At 34.0% G+C, this 19,637-nt stretch overlaps 1 protein-coding gene across 2 annotated transcripts in view; it reads right to left on the bottom strand.

The window, feature by feature from the left end:
* Positions 1-19,637, bottom strand: part of Gnf1 (germ line transcription factor 1) — a 406,700-nt gene that overhangs the window by 280,766 nt on the left and 106,297 nt on the right. For both annotated transcript variants that reach the window (XM_090411514.1, XM_090411513.1), the window contains 2 exons: positions 14,606-14,692; positions 3,672-3,789 (listed from right to left, as the gene is read on the bottom strand). In XM_090411514.1, coding sequence (XP_090267640.1) covers positions 3,672-3,789; positions 14,606-14,692 — 205 coding nt within the window. The remainder of the gene's footprint in view (positions 1-3,671; positions 3,790-14,605; positions 14,693-19,637) is intronic.

Genomic DNA, 19,637 nt, shown 5'->3' with positions numbered 1-19,637 from the left:
CTGAACCAACTAGTTTCGCCACACTTTAACTGTTGGCATCTTCAGGGTACTTATAAGTTTAAACAATCTCACAATTATGCATAACTTCAAAACTGACAAAATTAACTGTAAAAAACTGACTAGAATAATTACAAATAGAATAGTATCGAACGTGAGTGAAACACATATCACAAGTACAAAGTTAGCTAGCTGTTGCTAAGGAACTTTCTGTAGTTTGGATTAAAGTTCATTTCTTCCGTTTTTAACAGTTCTGATTAGGGTTTTCCATATGTCTGGGAGTATTAGGCCTCGATTTCTGTTGAGGTTGACAGTAGAACGGGCGACTGTGGCTGCTTCTTTGAAAATTCTTGAATGGTAATCTTCCTCTATGTAAGGAGAACAGCTTTTGTCCCACTCGATGACATGGTTAGTTGTAGAGAAATGAAACAATAGGCCGGAAATTTCCTGTCTGTTGTTTTTGACATAGCCAATGTGTTCCTTTTGCCTGATTTTGAGGCTTCTCAAAGTCTGTCTGATGTAACTAGAGCCACAAGCGCATGGAATATTATAAATTCCAGCATATTTATAGAAAGGATGGTTGTCTTTTGGAGATCTTAGTAGTTTACGAATAAATTTTATTGATTTAAATGTTACTCTTATTTTGTGTTGTTTGAGGAGGCTGGCGAGCTTGTTGGAGATGCCACTTACAAACGGAATTGTAATCTTTTTATATATTGAATATCTTCTTGTTCTCTTTGTGGTGGGTCAGAGAAAAAGACTTTATTGACTAGTCTTCTTGGATAGCCATTCAAATATAGATTGTTGGAAATAAATTTTAACTCATCTTGAAGGGTCTCATTGTTCATTGTGATGTGAATTGCTCTTTTCTTTAACATGTGTACCCTAAGTCAAGCCTTAGAATATGGCATTCAAGGCTAGAAAACACGTGAAAAGAATGGAAGAAATTCTCTTAGATAATTCTGATGGTATAAGGGGATTATTGTCAATCTGTTGATTTTAACCAACCTACATCTGCCATTCACAAAAAAGTAGAACAGAGAAAAAAACAAAAACACTAACTTCCCATACAACTATTTTTTTTTATATTACTGATAACTGCCATCAAGAATGTGAAAATTTAGAGCTGATATAAAAATATTTCTCTCTCTCTCTCTCTATATATATATATATGAAAAAATTAGTTTGAATGACTATAATACTGAGAATAAAAAGAATATAGTTTAATGCTGAGATACTACTAGTTTCATTGAACAAAATTCAACTTCTTGAGGTATCAAAGAAAAAGAATTTTGTAAAATAACAGAGACATAATAAAATTATATCAACAGAACTGATATAAAAGACCGAAGTTCTGTCGATGTAATTTTATTATGTCTCTGTTATTTTACATAATTCTTTGTCTTTGATACCTGAAGAAGTTGAATTTTGTTCAACGAAACTAGTAGTATCTCAGCATTAAACTATATTCTTTTTATTCTCAGTATTATAGTCATTCAAACTAATTTTTTCATAACAATATCTACCGAGTAAATATGTACACCAATATATATATATATATATATATATATGTTAAAAATACCAAGCAATTTTAAACCTGGTTTTACTCCATTTCCCAAGTAAGCAAACAGACAAACAAGTCAAGTTTGCGCCTGCAAGTGTTGCAAGTCTAGCTGATCCTGCACGTAGTGCAAGACCAAGGCAACTCATGGTAAAAGTAGAATAAGCTCTGATCACTAATCTTAATATTTACCCTTAATGCAAAGCACATCTCCTGGAGGAGATGTATGATGATTTGTATTAAAGGCAAGGGTCACTACCCAGACCGGTTTTGACCTTTATTGAGGTCTCATCAGTGGGAGCCAGGTTAGAAATACCAAGATTTTAGTAATACAGAGCTTATAAGTATTTTACCAGAACAAGTTACCATAAGGTGTTTTAACCTTATTAAATAAAAATCTCAGGAGGGGATATAAATGTAGAAAGTATTTTACCTTGGGTATCAGCTTCTATATATATTGGAAAGTATCAGCTAGACTTGCAACACTTGCAGGCGCAAACTTGACTTGTTTGTCTGTTTGCTTACTTGGGAAATGGAGTAAAACCAGGTTTAAAATAGCTTGGTATTTTTAACATTTATTATACCCAAGGTAAAATACTTTCTACATATATATATATATATATATATATATATGAGAGAGAGAGAAATTATAGAACTATAATCCTTCTACCAGTCCTTCACAGGCTGTTTATAAAAATTAGAGATGGCAGAATAAGCAATATATTAAATTTTCATCAACCAAAAGAATAGGCAATTTGCAGAACATCCTTCTCAACTTTAGATCATTTACAAGTCTTAAATCAAGTAATGGAAAAAACGAAAGAATATAATATACCAATTTCTTTGGTTTTCATAGATTATGAAAATGGTTTGAATGAACAGACCTGTGTAAAATGCTTGAAGCTTTAAAACATATAGGAATAGATGACATTTATATTAACATATTAACTCACATATATGAGAGAGGTTTATCAGTAATAAATTTAAATGGAAAAGAAAGAGAAATAGATATAAAAAGAGGAGTCGGACAGGGAGACTATCTCACCATAATTATTTGCTACAGTCCTTGAATATGCTATTAGAAAACTGAACTGGGAGAAATGAGGACTGAATAAAGATGGAGAATACTTAAACGTTGTATGATTTGTTGATGATATCATTCTAATAGCAATATCACCAAAAGAACTAGAACAAATAATTATTGAATTAAATGAAGTCTGGATATAGGCCTACAAATAAATATGGAAAAATCAAAAATAATGTATACTGGAAATACTTGGAACAAAAAAAAAAAAAAAAAAATTGAAATAAATCAAAGACAGATTGAAATAGTGAATTCATACACTTATCTAGGACAAATCATTACAAAAACCATAAACTTGATCATGAAATTTCAGCTAGAATAACAGCAAGATGAAAAGTTTTAACTGTTACAGAGAGATATTTAAAAGCAATTTATCAAACTGCCTAAAAAGAAAGATCTACAACCAGTGCTACTCCCAACAATGACCTATAGTAGCGATGCTTGGAGTTTGACTAAAAAACACCTAGAGAAGCAACAGAAAGAGATAGCCATTCTGGGAATAACCAGTTAGATAAAAAGAATAATACTTGGAAGCAAAAGTAATAATACAAGGAAGCAAACAAAGGTAATGGACATTGCCTTAGTAATGCAAGAAGGCAACAAATGGCACTGGCAGAACATGTGATGAGAATGTCTGACAACAGATGGACACAATGGACACCAACAACTGGCTATCAAAAATCAGTTAGACCAGTGATATAATGGGATGATGAGATAACATGACGTTATGGACAGTTATGGTGGAGAAATACACAAGACAGGCTTAAATCGAAGAAGCATGGAGGGGCATTCGTCCAACAGTGGACTGAAGAAAGCTGTTGATGATTATGACAAAAATCCATTTCACAACTGGTTTTGGCTTCTTTGAAAATGTATACAAAAATGTTAGATTTCTGATCCCATGTTTTTATTGTATTACAAGCTTTTTATTCATCTATAAAAATGTTATATTGGCTAGGTAAGAAATAACTATTTTATAAAGAGATATATATATATATATATATATACACACACATATAAACAACATACATTTACTTTGATCACTTGGAGGTACTCCTGTCAGTGAAATTTCCCTTGATAATTCATTATTCGTTTTTGAGATACGTATTTCCTTGATGTTTACTGAAGAATTATGTTCCACTTTACTCTGAAACATCCAGATATGAATTTTTATGTGCAAACTAAGAATTTCTTTACTTAATTATAAATATATATATACATATATATATAAACTTGAAATATTTAATGTTATATTATTACCACACCTCCAGAGTGAATGATTCATCATACAGCAGAACTTATTCATGTTAGATGCACTCACTACTTCAACAGTTAAACTGTTAACTGTGCATGTTAACATTCATTTCAGCATTACAATTATCTTCTGATTTGTAATTTTTTTTTTTTTTGGTATATGAGCCTTAAATTTTATCTACCATAATTCCAAGATCTCTAGCCTCATCAGATTCTCCATGTGTAATATCCTGCCAATGTAATAAGCTATTTGATATCTCATCATGCCAACATGCATAACTTTGCACTTACTAACACTAAATTGACAGCCATTATCATGTGCCGACAAATCCTCTATAGAGGTATCCTCCATATCTCGGAAAGAAGGTACCTCTATAGGAAGTCCTCATCTATAAGATAGAGTGGGACTCTATCTTATAGATGAGGACTTTCACTAGCATTAGCAAATTTTTATCTAGATCACTTACAAGAGATTCTTTTCACCTCCATCCATTCTCAAACCTTTTGGATATGCTATCAATGATATTATTGCAATCTGATTCCACAGTGAAGACACCTTACCAGCCTCTCTGGTAAAAATAAATAACCTGCACCTAAGATAAATTTGACCATCGAAATAGAAGTAGACAATAACCTGGCTTTCCTAGATGTCTCACTCTTCTTCAGGTGAAACTAACTTGTTGACCATTAGTTTAATTTTTCAGGAAATAACGTATACTAGAATATTAAATAAAAACTTTAATCAATGATCAGTTCAGATAACAATGCCCTAATTACTGAAAACGTAACCATATCCTTAACACCTTCTTAGCCAATGGCTACAACCCCCAAACAATCTGAAAAACATTAAAACCAGTTAACCACAACCCCCCCCTCCCTCTCTCCCCGCTTCATAAGAGATTACTCTAAATCTATCACCATTCCTTATATCTGGGGTGCATCCAAAAAACCAACAAAAGTCCTAAGAAAATATGACCTCACAACTAGTTACAAACCACATAAGAAATTGGCATCTCTTATCTGATCCATCAAAGACCAGCCACTTTCCCTAGATCTACCTGGAGTATACTAGGTCCCTTGCAGTTGCACACTGTCCTACTATGGCCAAACAAGCAGGACAACCAATATCAAGATATCTGAACACAAGGACTACATCTGGTTTCACCAATACAGCCACTCAGGATTTGCTGACCATGCATTGGACATCCACCACAGAATATGCTGGAAGAAGGTCACTTTATTAAACCACAGAAACTACAAGTATGAAAGATTACTCCTTGAATCAGCCTCAGATCTGAAAACTTCCCAAGCCTCAACAAATTTGGATGCATGAGACTGTCCCAAATTTGGGAAGCTTTCATTCTAAGAACATCAGCCCAACGGCCAAGACAGCCTAATTTAGCTCACGAGGAGGCACCTTTATGACTCTAGGACCAAATTCAGTTGCCTTTCTTCAGCCTTATTTGCTTATGAGGCTGAAAAAAAGGCAACTATTACTCATGATTGTAACTGACTTCCCTTTTCCGACACCACTGACCAAGCTGGTAGAGAAGCAGCAGTCTCTGTTATAAGTAATGACCTAATACAAATTGTACATCTACTTACTTAAATTCCTGATAACGCTATTCACTTCCCAAATACTCTGGATCCCTTTTTGATCAGTTCCCCTTCTAGATATGCCATAGAGGTCACTTCTCTTGGCAACTTGGGTTCCAAGGGGGATAAAGAAGAAGCTGTGGAAAGGGTGCAAAGAAGAGTTACAAAGATTATATCCGGATTATGGGATTTAGATAATAAGGACAGATTACGAGTATGTGGATTTCAGACTCTGGTTAATAGGAGAAAGAGGGGTGATATGATAGAGGTCTATAATCTTTTGAATGGGTGTTATAGGATATAATCAGATGAAATTTTTTGTTATATGGAAGTGTGGAGAGAACACGGGGACATCCATGGAAGTTAAATTTATTTACAGTGAAGAAATGGGTAAGAGTTAGGTTTTTCTCCCAGAGAGCAGTCAGTGAGTGAGTGGAATAATTTGCTTTTAGGGATAGTGAGTGCATCTAATGAATTTAAGGGAAGGTATGATAGCTGGGTTAGGTAATTTACAGCCTCCCTCGATGAGTCCTTGACTCCCTGGAGGTCTCAGATGATCATAATAATAGAATAAACTCAGAGCACAATCTTGTACAAGTCTCCTCCTTTCAAAGAACATCCTTCCTCTAACCATCCTTGACTTCACATCCTCTGGTCCTACAAAGGTGCCAATTGGGATAACCCCAAATTTCCACTCCTTTCCTTGGTCTGATTATTGCTTCTGCTCATCTTGAACGAGTCACAGAAATGATTCTCACTGACATGAAGGCCTTTATCTCCCATTTATTCCAAAATCCTTATTAGCTTTCTAAGCCCTGGTTCGACAGAAAATGCACCAAAGCAGTCAAAGTAAAAATTTCAGCTTACTACAGGTGGCATGTATCAAGAACTTCAGTTTCATGCCCTGACTATACCAAAGCATGAAACATATGCAAATCAGTCATCAGGAGATCCAAATAAGAATTCATTATAAAGGTCAACAGCAAAAATCTTGCCTCCTGTCCAAATGGAAGCTGTACTTTCTGGCCCCTTCCTAAGGCCATTGGACATAACTTTTGCTCACCTCTCTTATCCTGATGGTACAACTGTTACTTCATTCAAAGAAGCTGACTTCCTGGTATCATTCTTTTTTCTTGGACTCTTGCATAGATGACCATGAGAAACCACCTTCTACTATACCACAATTTCAAGCACCATATGCCTCTTGTAATTTTTTGACAAAAAAGACATCAAAATATGTCTAAATCATTTGTGCACTAAAAGGTCTGGTCCTAATGGCATTTGTTTTCAAACACTGTGCTCCAGAGCTAACACCTGTCTTGCATTGTCTCTGCATTCTATTACACATAGCTGGTACTTATCCCAATGTGCAGAAGAAATCTCATATCTATCCCTTTCCAAAGATGGGGGATAGAAGAGTACTGTCGAACTACTGACCAACTGCCATCACCTCTGCCCTCTCCAAAATAAGTCATCAATAGCCAACTCCTCCACTATTTATAGGCCCACCAATTAATTAGCGATTACCGGTATGGATTCGGCCATTCAAAATCCACAAATGACCTCGTAGGTTACATCACTCACCACTAGACAAGTACCATGGAAACGATCAGAGAAGCTTGTGCTGTCACTCTTGACATTTCCGAAGTTTTTGATGAAGTCTGGCATCAAGACCTACTAAATAAATTGCAATCCTTTTGTCTCCCTGCCACCCTCTGAAACTGGGTAGTCAGCTTTCATTCTGGTCATTCTCTGTGAGTCATGGTAGATGGTTCCCTCTCTTTGAGCTTCACCATCAATGCTAGAGTGCCTCAAGGGTCTGTCCTACCATCTACTTTCTTTCTCCTGTACATAAATGACCTACTCACTAGCACAAATCCAATCCACAGCTTACTCTCCATTAACCCTATTTATCTGACAAACCATGCAGTACTCTAACATCCCATACTACAAGATCATCTACAACTAGTGACTTAAACATTGATTTACATACTATCCTTCAATGGGATCAAGAAAATCTCGTCATGTTTAATGCTACCAAAACATAGTCTTGCCTTTTCTCTCACAAAAGTGATCTCAGTTCAGCTACTCTTATCTTTAGTAATACACAAATCACAAGACAGGATCAGTTGTCTCTGTTTGGACTAACATTTACTTCCGGTCTCTCCTGGCATAAAACACATCGTATCAATAGCCTTCTCAGCATCCCAAAAATTAGGCATTCTCTTTCATTCAAGATGTTATTTTATATCCAACCAACTTTTAACTCAAATCTAAAAATCACTCATACTTAGAATACTGCCCACATGTTTGGGGTGGTACACCTAAAACTTTCCTAAAAATCCTTGTCCAGGGATGAGCAATTAAGCTCACAGATGACCCCTCTCTTACAGATTCACATCAACCTCTATTTACAGACACAGTGCTGAAACATTGTGTCTATTCTACAGGTGCTTCAATGATCACTGCTCTGCTGAACAGCAAACCATCATTCCTCCATTTTTTTGTTGTCCCTGTTAATACAAGAGCAGCAGCTGCCAACCATCCTTTAACTGTACAACTGCAAACACACTGAACCTGCTTCTCCTCTTCCTATTATATCCAGCCAACTCTATCCTCTGGAACAGTCTTCTTCATGAAGTATTCCGAAACAACCACAACCTCCTGCAATTCTTCAAAAAAACATCAATAAACTTCTATCTTAGTCCTTATCTGCACCCCACACATACTACTGATGTGCTTATAGGTCCCTCCACCTCTCATGTATGAGATCAATATTTAAAAAAAAATATATATTATTAAAATATTCTGAATAAGAGACAGTTATAACAAGTTATTTTCACTTGGTTAGGAAGTAAATTATAACGGACAAGAAATTATATGTTTGTTTTTATCCTTCATACAAGCATGAGCAAACAAAAGTTTGCATATTGAGTAACATCACAATTACACTATAGGAAAAGAAGTGATCCTTCTCATAATGAAAGTTATTAATAGCCAAAAATAATTAGAATTTAAAGGATGTGTGTTGTACATCATGGAATACTAGGGTAAGATGTGAAGACACTGCCTGTATACACTGGAATGCCTAAACATTTGAACTTCACAAAGAATCCAAGAATAATGAGAAGTACTCCAGGAAAAAAAGAATTCATATCTAAAGCTATAGATTTTTGAATCCCATATTAGTTAACATAGCTAGCTGAGTGAGGAATTTCATCACTCACCAGATAATTAACCCTTTAACAGCTGACTTTATATTCTACTGTCATTGTCCCATGTGCTGAATTAATTTTGCAAAAAAATTATAAATAAAATCAATTAAAATTCTTACTGAAGTAAGAAGTCAGGTCAGCATCATACATTCTTGATATACACTTGTTCACTCACAAAAATAACAATAAGCGTTTTATAAAATTTGCATAATCAAGGGGTGTCCACTTGATTATGCAAATTAGACACATTAATTTATGTAGAATCACCAGGATCTTCTTCATCTGAAGTACACAATTCACTCAACTCAGACAATTCTTCTCCCAACTCATTTGGTGTTAACAATTCATCCATTTGATCATCAGTAAGATAATGTGGATATTTACTGGTTTATGCCATATTGTGACATCCCAGAAATCCCCAGTCACGTGGTCTATACATTGTGCTGCATATTATTATTATTCGTGACACCTCCAAGGAGTCTTTAAAAAAAAAAAAAAAAAAAGATGAAAATATAAAATTTGTATTTCATGAAATAAAAACTTTCCCTACTAATGTAGTCATTTTTATTTTGACATAATCCCGATTACAATATTGAAAATTTCAAAAGATCCTGGTAACTCCAAGCATGCACTTGCTTTCATGGTACCTAGAGGCAGCCCTTAGTTCTGAGAATGGAAGTGAAGAGATGGCATCAAGAGATAAAGCATATTAAATACAATGATATCTAAAAAGAAACAGACATTATTCATATTCAAGGATGTATGTTGGCATTGCTAATCTCAGATGACATGGTGACTTAACAGAAGGAGAGATAAGAGATTAACAGAACAAATGTTCTATTAATTATTTGAATATATAAATATTCAAACAAAAATATCAGGAAAAAACTCGCATGAAAATCAGGATTCATGAGCTGATCAAATTAGAAATATTATGACAACAACACACTAAACGTCAAATAATGTTGATGGGGAAACTTTTTGAATTATAAACTTTGCTATAAACCACAAAAGGCTGGTACACCTCTTGAGGAATATAATGATAAATTTGAAGGTGGCCTCTGAAATCTGAGCATCAAAATTAAGAAAATGGTCATCTTAGATTTAGATAAATATAGTTGCATTCAACTCTCAATACTGCAAACTTGTTGAGAGCCCAAGGAATTGATTTTTGTAGCAGAACATTTGCTACAGTAATGTCTTCAATACAGAATTAGCATTATGACAATTTTTTTTTTTTTACATATGTATCCCTCACCCCCAAGAAAGACTGCAAGCCTGCAATACATCACTACCACAAGTGAGCTAAGGAATAATCAGGGAAATGAACTCCAGAAACCAAACTTTTTTCAGGATGCTGTATATCTCAAATAAGTAACTGTAGTCTTACAAAAGGTAAGATTACAATCTTACTTACACACCTATTAGTCATAGCACAGTAATGTTATATACTTGGCTAATCAGGTTGGCAAGGTGGTTGGGAAATTTTAGTACAGTAGATATGAACCACAACAAAGACCACCGCCACAAAATGAAGCATGAGAATGAATTACTGAAAAAACACTGTCTAAGTTACCTCCAAACCAATGCTATTTTAAGCTCACTACTGAAAACAGTAAAGTAAGAAAGAGTGCATAAAATTATTTGCATTTGGTATTAAAACTTGAAAATAAAAGGGTAGAACTAGATTTATTAATTTATTTATTTTGCCTTCTACAGAAAATTTATATCATCATCATCATCAAATTCTTGCCATGTACCCTTAATTGATAGGAAGTTAGTAATGATGTAAAAAATTACATCATTGCCAACTTCCTATCAACACTTTTCCTCCAAATCAGTCTGTTACTTGTCAAGACTCCAACATTATCAGATCTTATATTTCTATCGTCTAAGGCACTTTGTACTGTATCAATCCACCTATATCTTGGTCTTCCTCTGGGTCATTTTGCTGCCAACCTGGCAGAGAACACTTCCTTTGCTAATCTTTCTTCGCCCATTCTGTTTAAGTGACCATACCACCTGAGATTAGCTCTGCTAATGCATTCCTGGATGGTGACAATGTCAAGTTCTTTCCTAATATCCTGATTTTTAATATGATATTGCCATTGATGCCATCTGTTCATGCCTCTAATCTTTCTCAGGACTCTCATATCTGCGGTCTCTAGTCTTTGGTCAAGTGTTTTACTTCTGACCCAGCTCTCAGATCCATAAGCTAAAACTGGTTTGAACACTGTCTTGTATACAGCTAATTTAGTGTTCTGACTAATTTCTCTCTTATTCCATATGAATTTATTCAATTGACTTCCCACCATACCAGCTTAGCTGATTCTGTTGTCTATTTCTATATTTAATTTATCATCTTCAGTGAAAATCACTATAATTGGCTGAAATGTTTTACTCGTTCCACAGATTCTCCATTCACAACACAGTTGACATTTTCAATGATTCTGCATATTTTCATTGTCTTTTTCTTTTTATTGCTGACATTCATACCATATCTATTAGAACAGCTATTCAATTTAGTCAGAGAATCTTGCAGACTTGTAGCGGATTTATTTAGAAGTATAATATCATCTGCATAAAGCAAAGAGCTATCATTAACATCTCCAATTTTGATATCATGTTTAATACCGCTTTCCTTCATAATATGATCCATATAGATAATGAATAACAGAGGGGATAATGTACATGCTTGTCTCACACCAGATTTAACATTAAACCATCTTCCTGTACTTCCTTCAATTCTAACTTCTGACTTACAACTCAAATAAAGACTAAGTATTGCTTGATATAATGCCTCATTGACACCATATAACTATAGCATATTGAATAGCCTCTCTCTTGGCACCTTGTCATATGACTTTTCCAAATCGACAAAACCTAAATACAGATCTTTGTTATATTCCCATGCTTTCTCGACTATTCGTAAAGTGAAGATCTGATCCTGACAGCCTCTATTTGGCCTGAATCCAGCTTGTTCTTCACCAAGCTTTTCTTCCACAATTCTTCTCAACCGTTTCTCAAGTATACAGTTTTATTTCTCTTTTTATATATGGGTACTATGAGAGTTCTACTCCAATCATTGGGAATTCGTCCCTCTGTCCAGGCTTTCTGAACTATGCAGTGCAGCCACTGTAAGACTCTTATACCACCATACTTCAGCATTTCTGTTCGAATATCATCTACTCCTGCTGCCTTTCCACGTTTCAAGCCTTTGATGGCTTTTTCTACTTCAAGTATGGATATGTATTCCTGACTGAATGCCTGGTCAGTGTTTTTTCCCACTGTGCTGTCATCATTGCTTGTTTCATTTAGCAGTTTTTCAAAGTAATTACTCTGTACTTCAAGGATATCTTTTTCTCCCGTTTTCATGTCACCATTATCATCTCTAACTCCTTTTACAGTACTCTTTCCTCCATTCCTAAGGTTCTTCAACAACATCCAGAATATTTTGCCACCTTCTTGATATTTATTTTCTATATTCTTGCCAAAGTCCTCCCATGAATTTTGTTTAGCTAGTTTTACACAGTGTTTAGCATTCTTGCATTTGTCTCTATATTCTCTAAGAGCACAAGCTGACTTATTTGACAGGAACTTTTGATATGCTTTCTTCTTTTCCTTCACTGCCTCTTTAACTTCCTGTGTCCACCAGGGAGTTCGATTTTTTTATCCTTGCAGACAGCTTCACCATATGCCTCTCTAGCTGAATCAATCAGGATTTTCTTTAAGGCTTGCCACTGAATCTCCAAGGTTTGGTTTCTGTTCTCAAATTCTTTCATTTTTTCTTCAATAATCTTTGTGTATTTTAGTCTATAGTTCACATCTGAGAGCTGCTCAACTTTTATTCACTTTAAAACTTTCTTACATGTTATTCTTTTCAATATGAAATTCAATTTTATCCTGCTCAAGACTAAATAGTGATCACTTCCAATTTCAAATCCTCTGTACACTCTGGTGTCCTGCACCAGGGAGAAAACATCACTATCAACAACAACATAGTCGATGAGATTTTTCTAATTCCTAGCCTCTTCTCTCCATGTGAATTTGTGCACATTTTTATGTCGGAACATGGTGTTAGTAATAACCAGTCCATATATTCTGAGCAGAAATCCTACAGATATTTGCCATTATTATTAGCTTTGCTCTTTTCTCCAAATTTTCCCAAAACATTTTTGTATGTCTGACAATCACTTCCTACTCTGCTATTTAGATCCCCAACAAGGACCAACTTTTCCTTTTTCATTGTGTCAGTAGCTTTCTCTAGAGCCTCAAAAAATTGCTTCACTTCTACCTTAGTAGAACCTTCTGTGGGACCATAGGCACAAATAAGTCTCATTGTCCAGTTCCCCATTCTCATATTTGCCCACATTACTCTACTTGAGACTGACTGCCATTCAAGATTAACCTCGTATTTAGTAAGTTTATATTAAGTAAATTTATATTCCATATTATATTATTTCAATTAAAAAATATTAAAATTTATCTTCGTTTTTAACATTTGCATTGACAGATGCTAAATGAAACAAATAACATGAATCACCTGTAAAGAGAACAGACAAAAGCAGCAAAATTTTGTCAGTTATAGCAAAATGAGAGGAAAAGGTAAAGAAATAAACAGTATAGAGTCATGGTGAACTAACATACAATAGAATACAGAATTTTGACTACCACACTTAATGCACAGTGCTACCTGAAAAGAAAAAAAAAAAAAAAAAAAAGAGGGGGGGGGGTGGAAGGCTAATAAATACCCAACACAACAAGATCTATGGAAGAGTGATAAATTTGTGAAGAAAATTATGGCTGGGGTCAGTAAAAAGAACAAAGAAAATGACAAAAAATTCAATGTTGGAAGCCATACATAAAGTACAAATAAAAATGTGAAAAAGTGGCAAAGCAGAGAGTAATGGGAAACATATAATAAAGTCAAGAAATAGAAGAGTATGAATTATAAAAATGAAAATATATAATTAATGTTTACATTTTCAAATATTACATTAACTTAAATTACTATCAGTTACCTAAAATCTTCATAATGAAGTAACATATGCAGTTTGCACCTATTTGAATTAATGATTGGACATCAAGTCTCTGCCCAATTAAGAAGTTGACAAGTTCACAAACAGCTGTGACAATTCTCGCCCTTAGGCTTACTAATACATACTAGTGGTTCATCAACTTTTGCCTTCCTCTTTGTAATTATAGGTCACCAATTACAAAGCTAATGAAGTTTTCATGTAAAATTTCGTCTTTGATACAAAGACCACATATATTTAGTTTATTATGAACATTTCAGGTAAGTGACACTATTGCTTGGATTTGTAATTTATCGATTTTTTGAATTGTACTTTTTCCGATTTTTGCTATTTCCTTTGATATGTTTCCAGTCGTTTCATTTATTCAGTTTCCAACCGTTTTCTTCCTTATATTTTGTGCCTTTGTTTACTAACCTTAACTAAAGTTTTCTCCTGAAAACTATCACTGTGAAAGTTTAAAATACTTCAGTACTGCCAGATATCAATATCTGAAACTCTTCGATACCTGGGAGTGACATTAAGGGCAGTTAATGTATTCCGTGGGTGGCGATGGGTCCAACACTCCCCTGCTAAACCTTGGTGTAAGATAAGTCCTAAAAAGTCATAGTCACCAAATTGAATGTTAATACCTTCTTGGGTATTTATTTCCTAGGAATGAAGGGAGGTAGCCAATCCTTTTTTCCTACTCTCATTATAGCAAACTATTTCTCTGGTCCCTCATTTATTTGAGTGAGTATTCAAACCATAGCAGTCTTTAAAGTAGTGAGGGATGGCTATATAAGGGATTTTGTTTTTAAAATGTTGTCAATTTATGTAATCATGGATATGGAAACTAGGAATACGTAAGATGAAATAATGTTACCTTTTTATTATTTGGTTCATCTAACTGAGAAGGGGTTTCTACAAATTTATCATCATGCTTCTTTTTTATCAGGTCTTCTTTAAATTTCTGGAAGAAAGAAAAATTCACTTCACAGTGAAATCTTTAATGCAGATATTTTTTATAATCAAACGTACATCATTGAGAAAAAAAAAGGTTATTCGCATTTACTATAAAGATAATCCAGAAATTTTCAGAATATGATTTTATTATTTTATAGAGTACCTTGGAAAAATATTAAAAAATTATAAGCAATTATGCTCAATCTTTCCAAAAGTATCTCATCCCTCAATGATATCAGTCCAGTACATGAGGGGTATCCTCCAGATGCAACCCTTTTCAAAACTGGCAGTGCCATCCATGTTGGCAGTTGGAGATGATCTTCGAGTTAAGACATATCTCAAGGATCACCTCCTGTCTTGTCTCTTTAAGTAATCTAGTGTGGTTATATGATAATAAGCCTGTCTAAACAAGAACCAAGATGTCATTATGCATGCCACTTGGTAGTTACTCAACTGTTTGTGCAGTTCACCATATCCATTTTATGCTAAAAATCACCTAAAAGTCATATGAAAATAACTAACTGCAGAGACCAAGTATGTTAGACACATTACCCACAAGTTTTTTTATGTGACTCCCACCTTAGAAAGGTTGTAAAGATTAGTATTATTTGCAATCTTTCATTGATAGGTAGGCTAAGGATTATCACAGCAATGAAATTCATCTCCTACCTAAAGACAATCACAAAAAGCCATGAAAATTGCAGGATTCAAACCCTCAGAATCTGCCAGTTATGTAGTGGATATGCCAACCACTTAGCTAACCAGTCCAGAAGTCTTCAACTCCAGCCTTTTTTTTTTCACCTGATTTTTTAGTTTTTTTTTTATCTTGATGATGCTGTGATAATAGATGGCTAAACATACAGATGTTTCTCGTTCAATCCTATAAAAATAATTTCAATGAGTGTGCAATGTTTAACCCAGTGGTAAAACTTTCTATAACTATCTTTGATCTGGAGTATTTCATAATATGGGATATGCCATTTAAGTACTTGATTTCTGAAATCAAGTACTTAAATGGGAAATGAGAAAATATGATTTCTGCATTGATTTAACTATGGCGTTTTCCTGGGCTTGACTTCCACTGATGAGACCTCAATAAAGGTCAAAACTGCTCTGGGAAGTGGCCTGCACTATAAGTTTTGCATTATGGAATAACTGATGCGAAGTCACCAGCATCTATATACAAGAATACTAATCATGAAGAAACTTCATGCACAAGCCTTGTTTGCTTATGCTTTGGAAAAGGATTTAAACAATATAATTTGTCATGTATACTATAAAAATTTCAATGAGTATTTCCAGTATCTTACTCTAAATTTCATCCATGTGACATTTCTGTTAAGAATAAAGTCACGGTAGAGATTAAATGGATACATAGCAGTAAACCCTAGTTATCTTGCATTTAAAAGAAAATATCTAAGTAGTTATGTAAATGCATTAGCTACTGATATGTGAAATCAAACTGATAAATCAAATTTGCCTGGTTGGCAAAGTGGTTAGTATATTCCCATTCCAATCAATCAGCTTGAATCCAGCCATGGATAAGAATATTTGTGATCGTCTTTAGGTGGGAGATGAATTTCACCTCCAAGTGGTTTTACTGCCCCACTTATCAGAGACCTGAAGTGGCTTGAAAAAGTTTCATGCTTGGTCTCTAAGACCAGGTTTTCAGACTACGTCAAAATATAATAATATAATAATAAAATTAATAAAAATGGAAAAAAAATCCTTAGTTCATCCAGGGTAGGAATGTATTGTAGGTTTACTAAAAACCTTTTGATGGTCAGAGCTACACAAAAAAAATCCTATAGAAAAAATGCTGTAAAGAACTTAACTAAATAATTTATGCAGTGATATAAATATATATATATAAAGCAATCTCTACAAAAAGTAAGAAATTATTAACCCTCCTGGCCATGATTTAAATATTGCAGAATTCAAATTTTCAGAAAAAAGTATTGGTTTCACAGTACCATCCTTAACACTGTGAAAGGTCAATATTATTGCAAGTTAGTAAGAGAATCGCAAAGTGTTTATATCTAGATGATGCAACTGACATTAGACTAGAAAGAGTGGCCATCTTTTTAAATGTCACTCCTCAAAAAAGGAATGTAACTGATGTGAAATGAGAGGCCTTAGGAAATGAACATATAATAAAAACTTTATTATCTTAAAACCAGGTGAAGAGAGTTCAAAGTTGAACGAGTAGGAGCCATTGTGAACATCAGAATAGATTGTAGATGGAATTGGTGGTAAAGAACATTAACCTCTGGCGATTAACTTGCAATAATATTGACCTTTCACAGTGTTAAGGGTGGTACTGTGAAACCAATGCTTTTTTCTGAAAATTTGAATTCTGCATGATTCAAATCATGGCGAGAAGGGTTAATAATTTCTTACTTTTTGTAGAGATTGCTTTATTATATATATATATATATATCACTGCATAAATTATTTAGTTAAGTTCTTTACAGCATTTTTTCTATAGGATTTTATTTTATGCGTCTCTGACCATCAAAAGGTTTTCAGTAAACCTATAATACATTCATACCCTGGATGAACTATGGATTTTTTTCCATTTTTGCAAAATTCAGTTGAAACACTGATAGCCTAACTGGTTTGAATGTTGCCTTTATGTACAAACATTCCATTAGAAGAACCTACTACTTATATAAAACTGTTTCCACCAGATGAAACATAACTTTGAAAGCAGTCTTTGTTCTTTTTACTTTTAATTAGAAAGGCAAAATCTACAACCACGTTGTTTATAGACAAGGGTTTTCCCTTGTTATTGCCAGTTGCCAACTTATACATGGAGAAATTTGAAGACAGTCTTATCATGAGATATTCTGAAACCAGTCACATGTATTTTTTTTTTTTTAATGTTAATCCACACATTAACTTCACATCATTTGCCTTAGTTATTAACTTCTATATACAAGTTTCCCCAGTCCTGAATATACTTCAGGTGAAAACTTTGTTTGCTTACACTTGGATAAAGGATTAAACCAAGCATATAATTTCTTAGTATCTTTAATTTATAGTATAACCAAGTGAAAAAACTTACATCTTTCTCTAATCCAGAGTAATTTAATAATAAGGTGTGACATCTTTTGGCAACTCATATATGAAAATATGACTTCTTCATTATCTTAGCATCACCTCTGGGTCTGGCTCTCTCTGAAGAGACCTCAATAAAGGTTGAAACCAGTCTGGGTAGTGACCCTTCCCATAATACATAGCGATTATACATACCTGTAAGGATATGTGCTTTGCATTATGGAAGGCAAGTGATGTGAAGTTATTAACTTCTATATATACCTGTAAGGACATGTGCTTTGCATTATGGAATACTAAGGCAAGTGATGTGAAGTTATTAACTTCTATATATACCTCTAAGTATATATACCGCAAGGTAAAAGAGGGTATAAAGAAGATGAGATATATACCTGTAAGGATATGTGCTTTGCATTATGGAATACTAAGGCAAATGATGTGAAGTTATTAACTTCTATATACAAGTTGCCCCAGTCCTGAAAATACTTCAAGCACAAACTTTGTTTGCTTACACTTGGATAAAGGATTAAACCAAGTATATAATATAATTTCTTGGTATCTTCAATTCACAATCTGTTAGTTGGAGAGTGGATATGCTTACCACTCTGTCCACCAGGCAGCCACATGATATTTTTTTTTACATGGGAACACAGCCTGAAGGATTTAAATCACTTTAATCACCACCACCATATTTAAAATTGCAGTATCTATACTCCAGACAGAATGATCATAAAAAAAATAAAGCAGTTAACTTTCTCTAAAACTAATTCATACAAAATAATTACTACACATACTATAAGACAGTGGCAAAAGAATTTCCTTTAAACCAGTGTAGCACTTCAAAGTCTTTTATTGTAGTGTTCATTTCATAAATGTCTTGATGTCTATGACTTCTCCTGTTCCTGTGACTTATAGAGGTCAGCAAACAACACCTCATCAGATGGGGGCTATCTCATTGGAACAGATAATTGTGAGTGTGGGACAACCCAGTCCATGGAACATCCACGGAGCATACTGCACACCATATTTATTGTATATAACTTATGTATAGTTTCTTTTTCCTTCATATTTTACCTATTATTCCCTGTATGATTTACCTATTAAATTTAAGATATTCTCATTTGTCATGTATCCTAATTTGCTGTAAATAATGTTTTACCAATTACTTTCTATTGTACCACTTGTGTTTGGATACGAAATAAATTGAGATCAGTCTGGAGAACATTGTAGCACCACTGCTCAGAAATGCAAGAATAAGTCAGATCACACCATTTGTGTCATCATAAAATGCTATGAAATGATGAAATGAACTGGACATTGGCTTCAATGCCTTATTTTAAAGATCACTTCCTGTGTCACATTTTCTAGAAAGTGAGTATAAACACTCATGATTAAATAAATAAGACCTCATTCTACACAAACTTTAATCACTCATCTGATCTCTTCTACAGCAAACTATATGCTATAAGTCATATAGCATAATGAATTTTTTTTTAAATAACTGTTTCTATGAATCTGCCGAGTATTTTTTATATTTGTTTCTAGTGTTTAATCCCTGGCTTTATGTGTTAGTAGAAGAAAGATGCCAGGAATGTGTTTAGTGAAATATTCTTTAATGGGATTTAAATAAAACATCTGTGTGTTTAATTGTCAGTTATCTGACAGTATCATTATCAGGATAAAATATATACCAAGGATATCTGTTTCAATGATAATACAGTTCTTGTTACAGAATATGACTATCTTTGCCACATAGTTTTTAGCCAATGGTAACACTATATGACTTTCATTTCTCTCTCATCTAATACACAAGACCAAAATAAAGCTATTTCCCTATATCTAAGAATGTATCCTAGATATAGGGAAATATAGACAATATAAACATCCAAAAAACA

The sequence above is a fragment of the Typopeltis vanoorti genome, chromosome 21, assembly GCF_054136105.1.
Source record: "Typopeltis vanoorti isolate ZY-2024b chromosome 21, IOZ_Tvanoo_1.0, whole genome shotgun sequence".
NCBI classification, from domain to species: Eukaryota; Metazoa; Arthropoda; class Arachnida; order Uropygi; family Thelyphonidae; genus Typopeltis; species Typopeltis vanoorti.
Note: the sequence above shows the minus strand (reverse complement) of the source record. Positions and strands in the feature narration are given on the sequence as shown.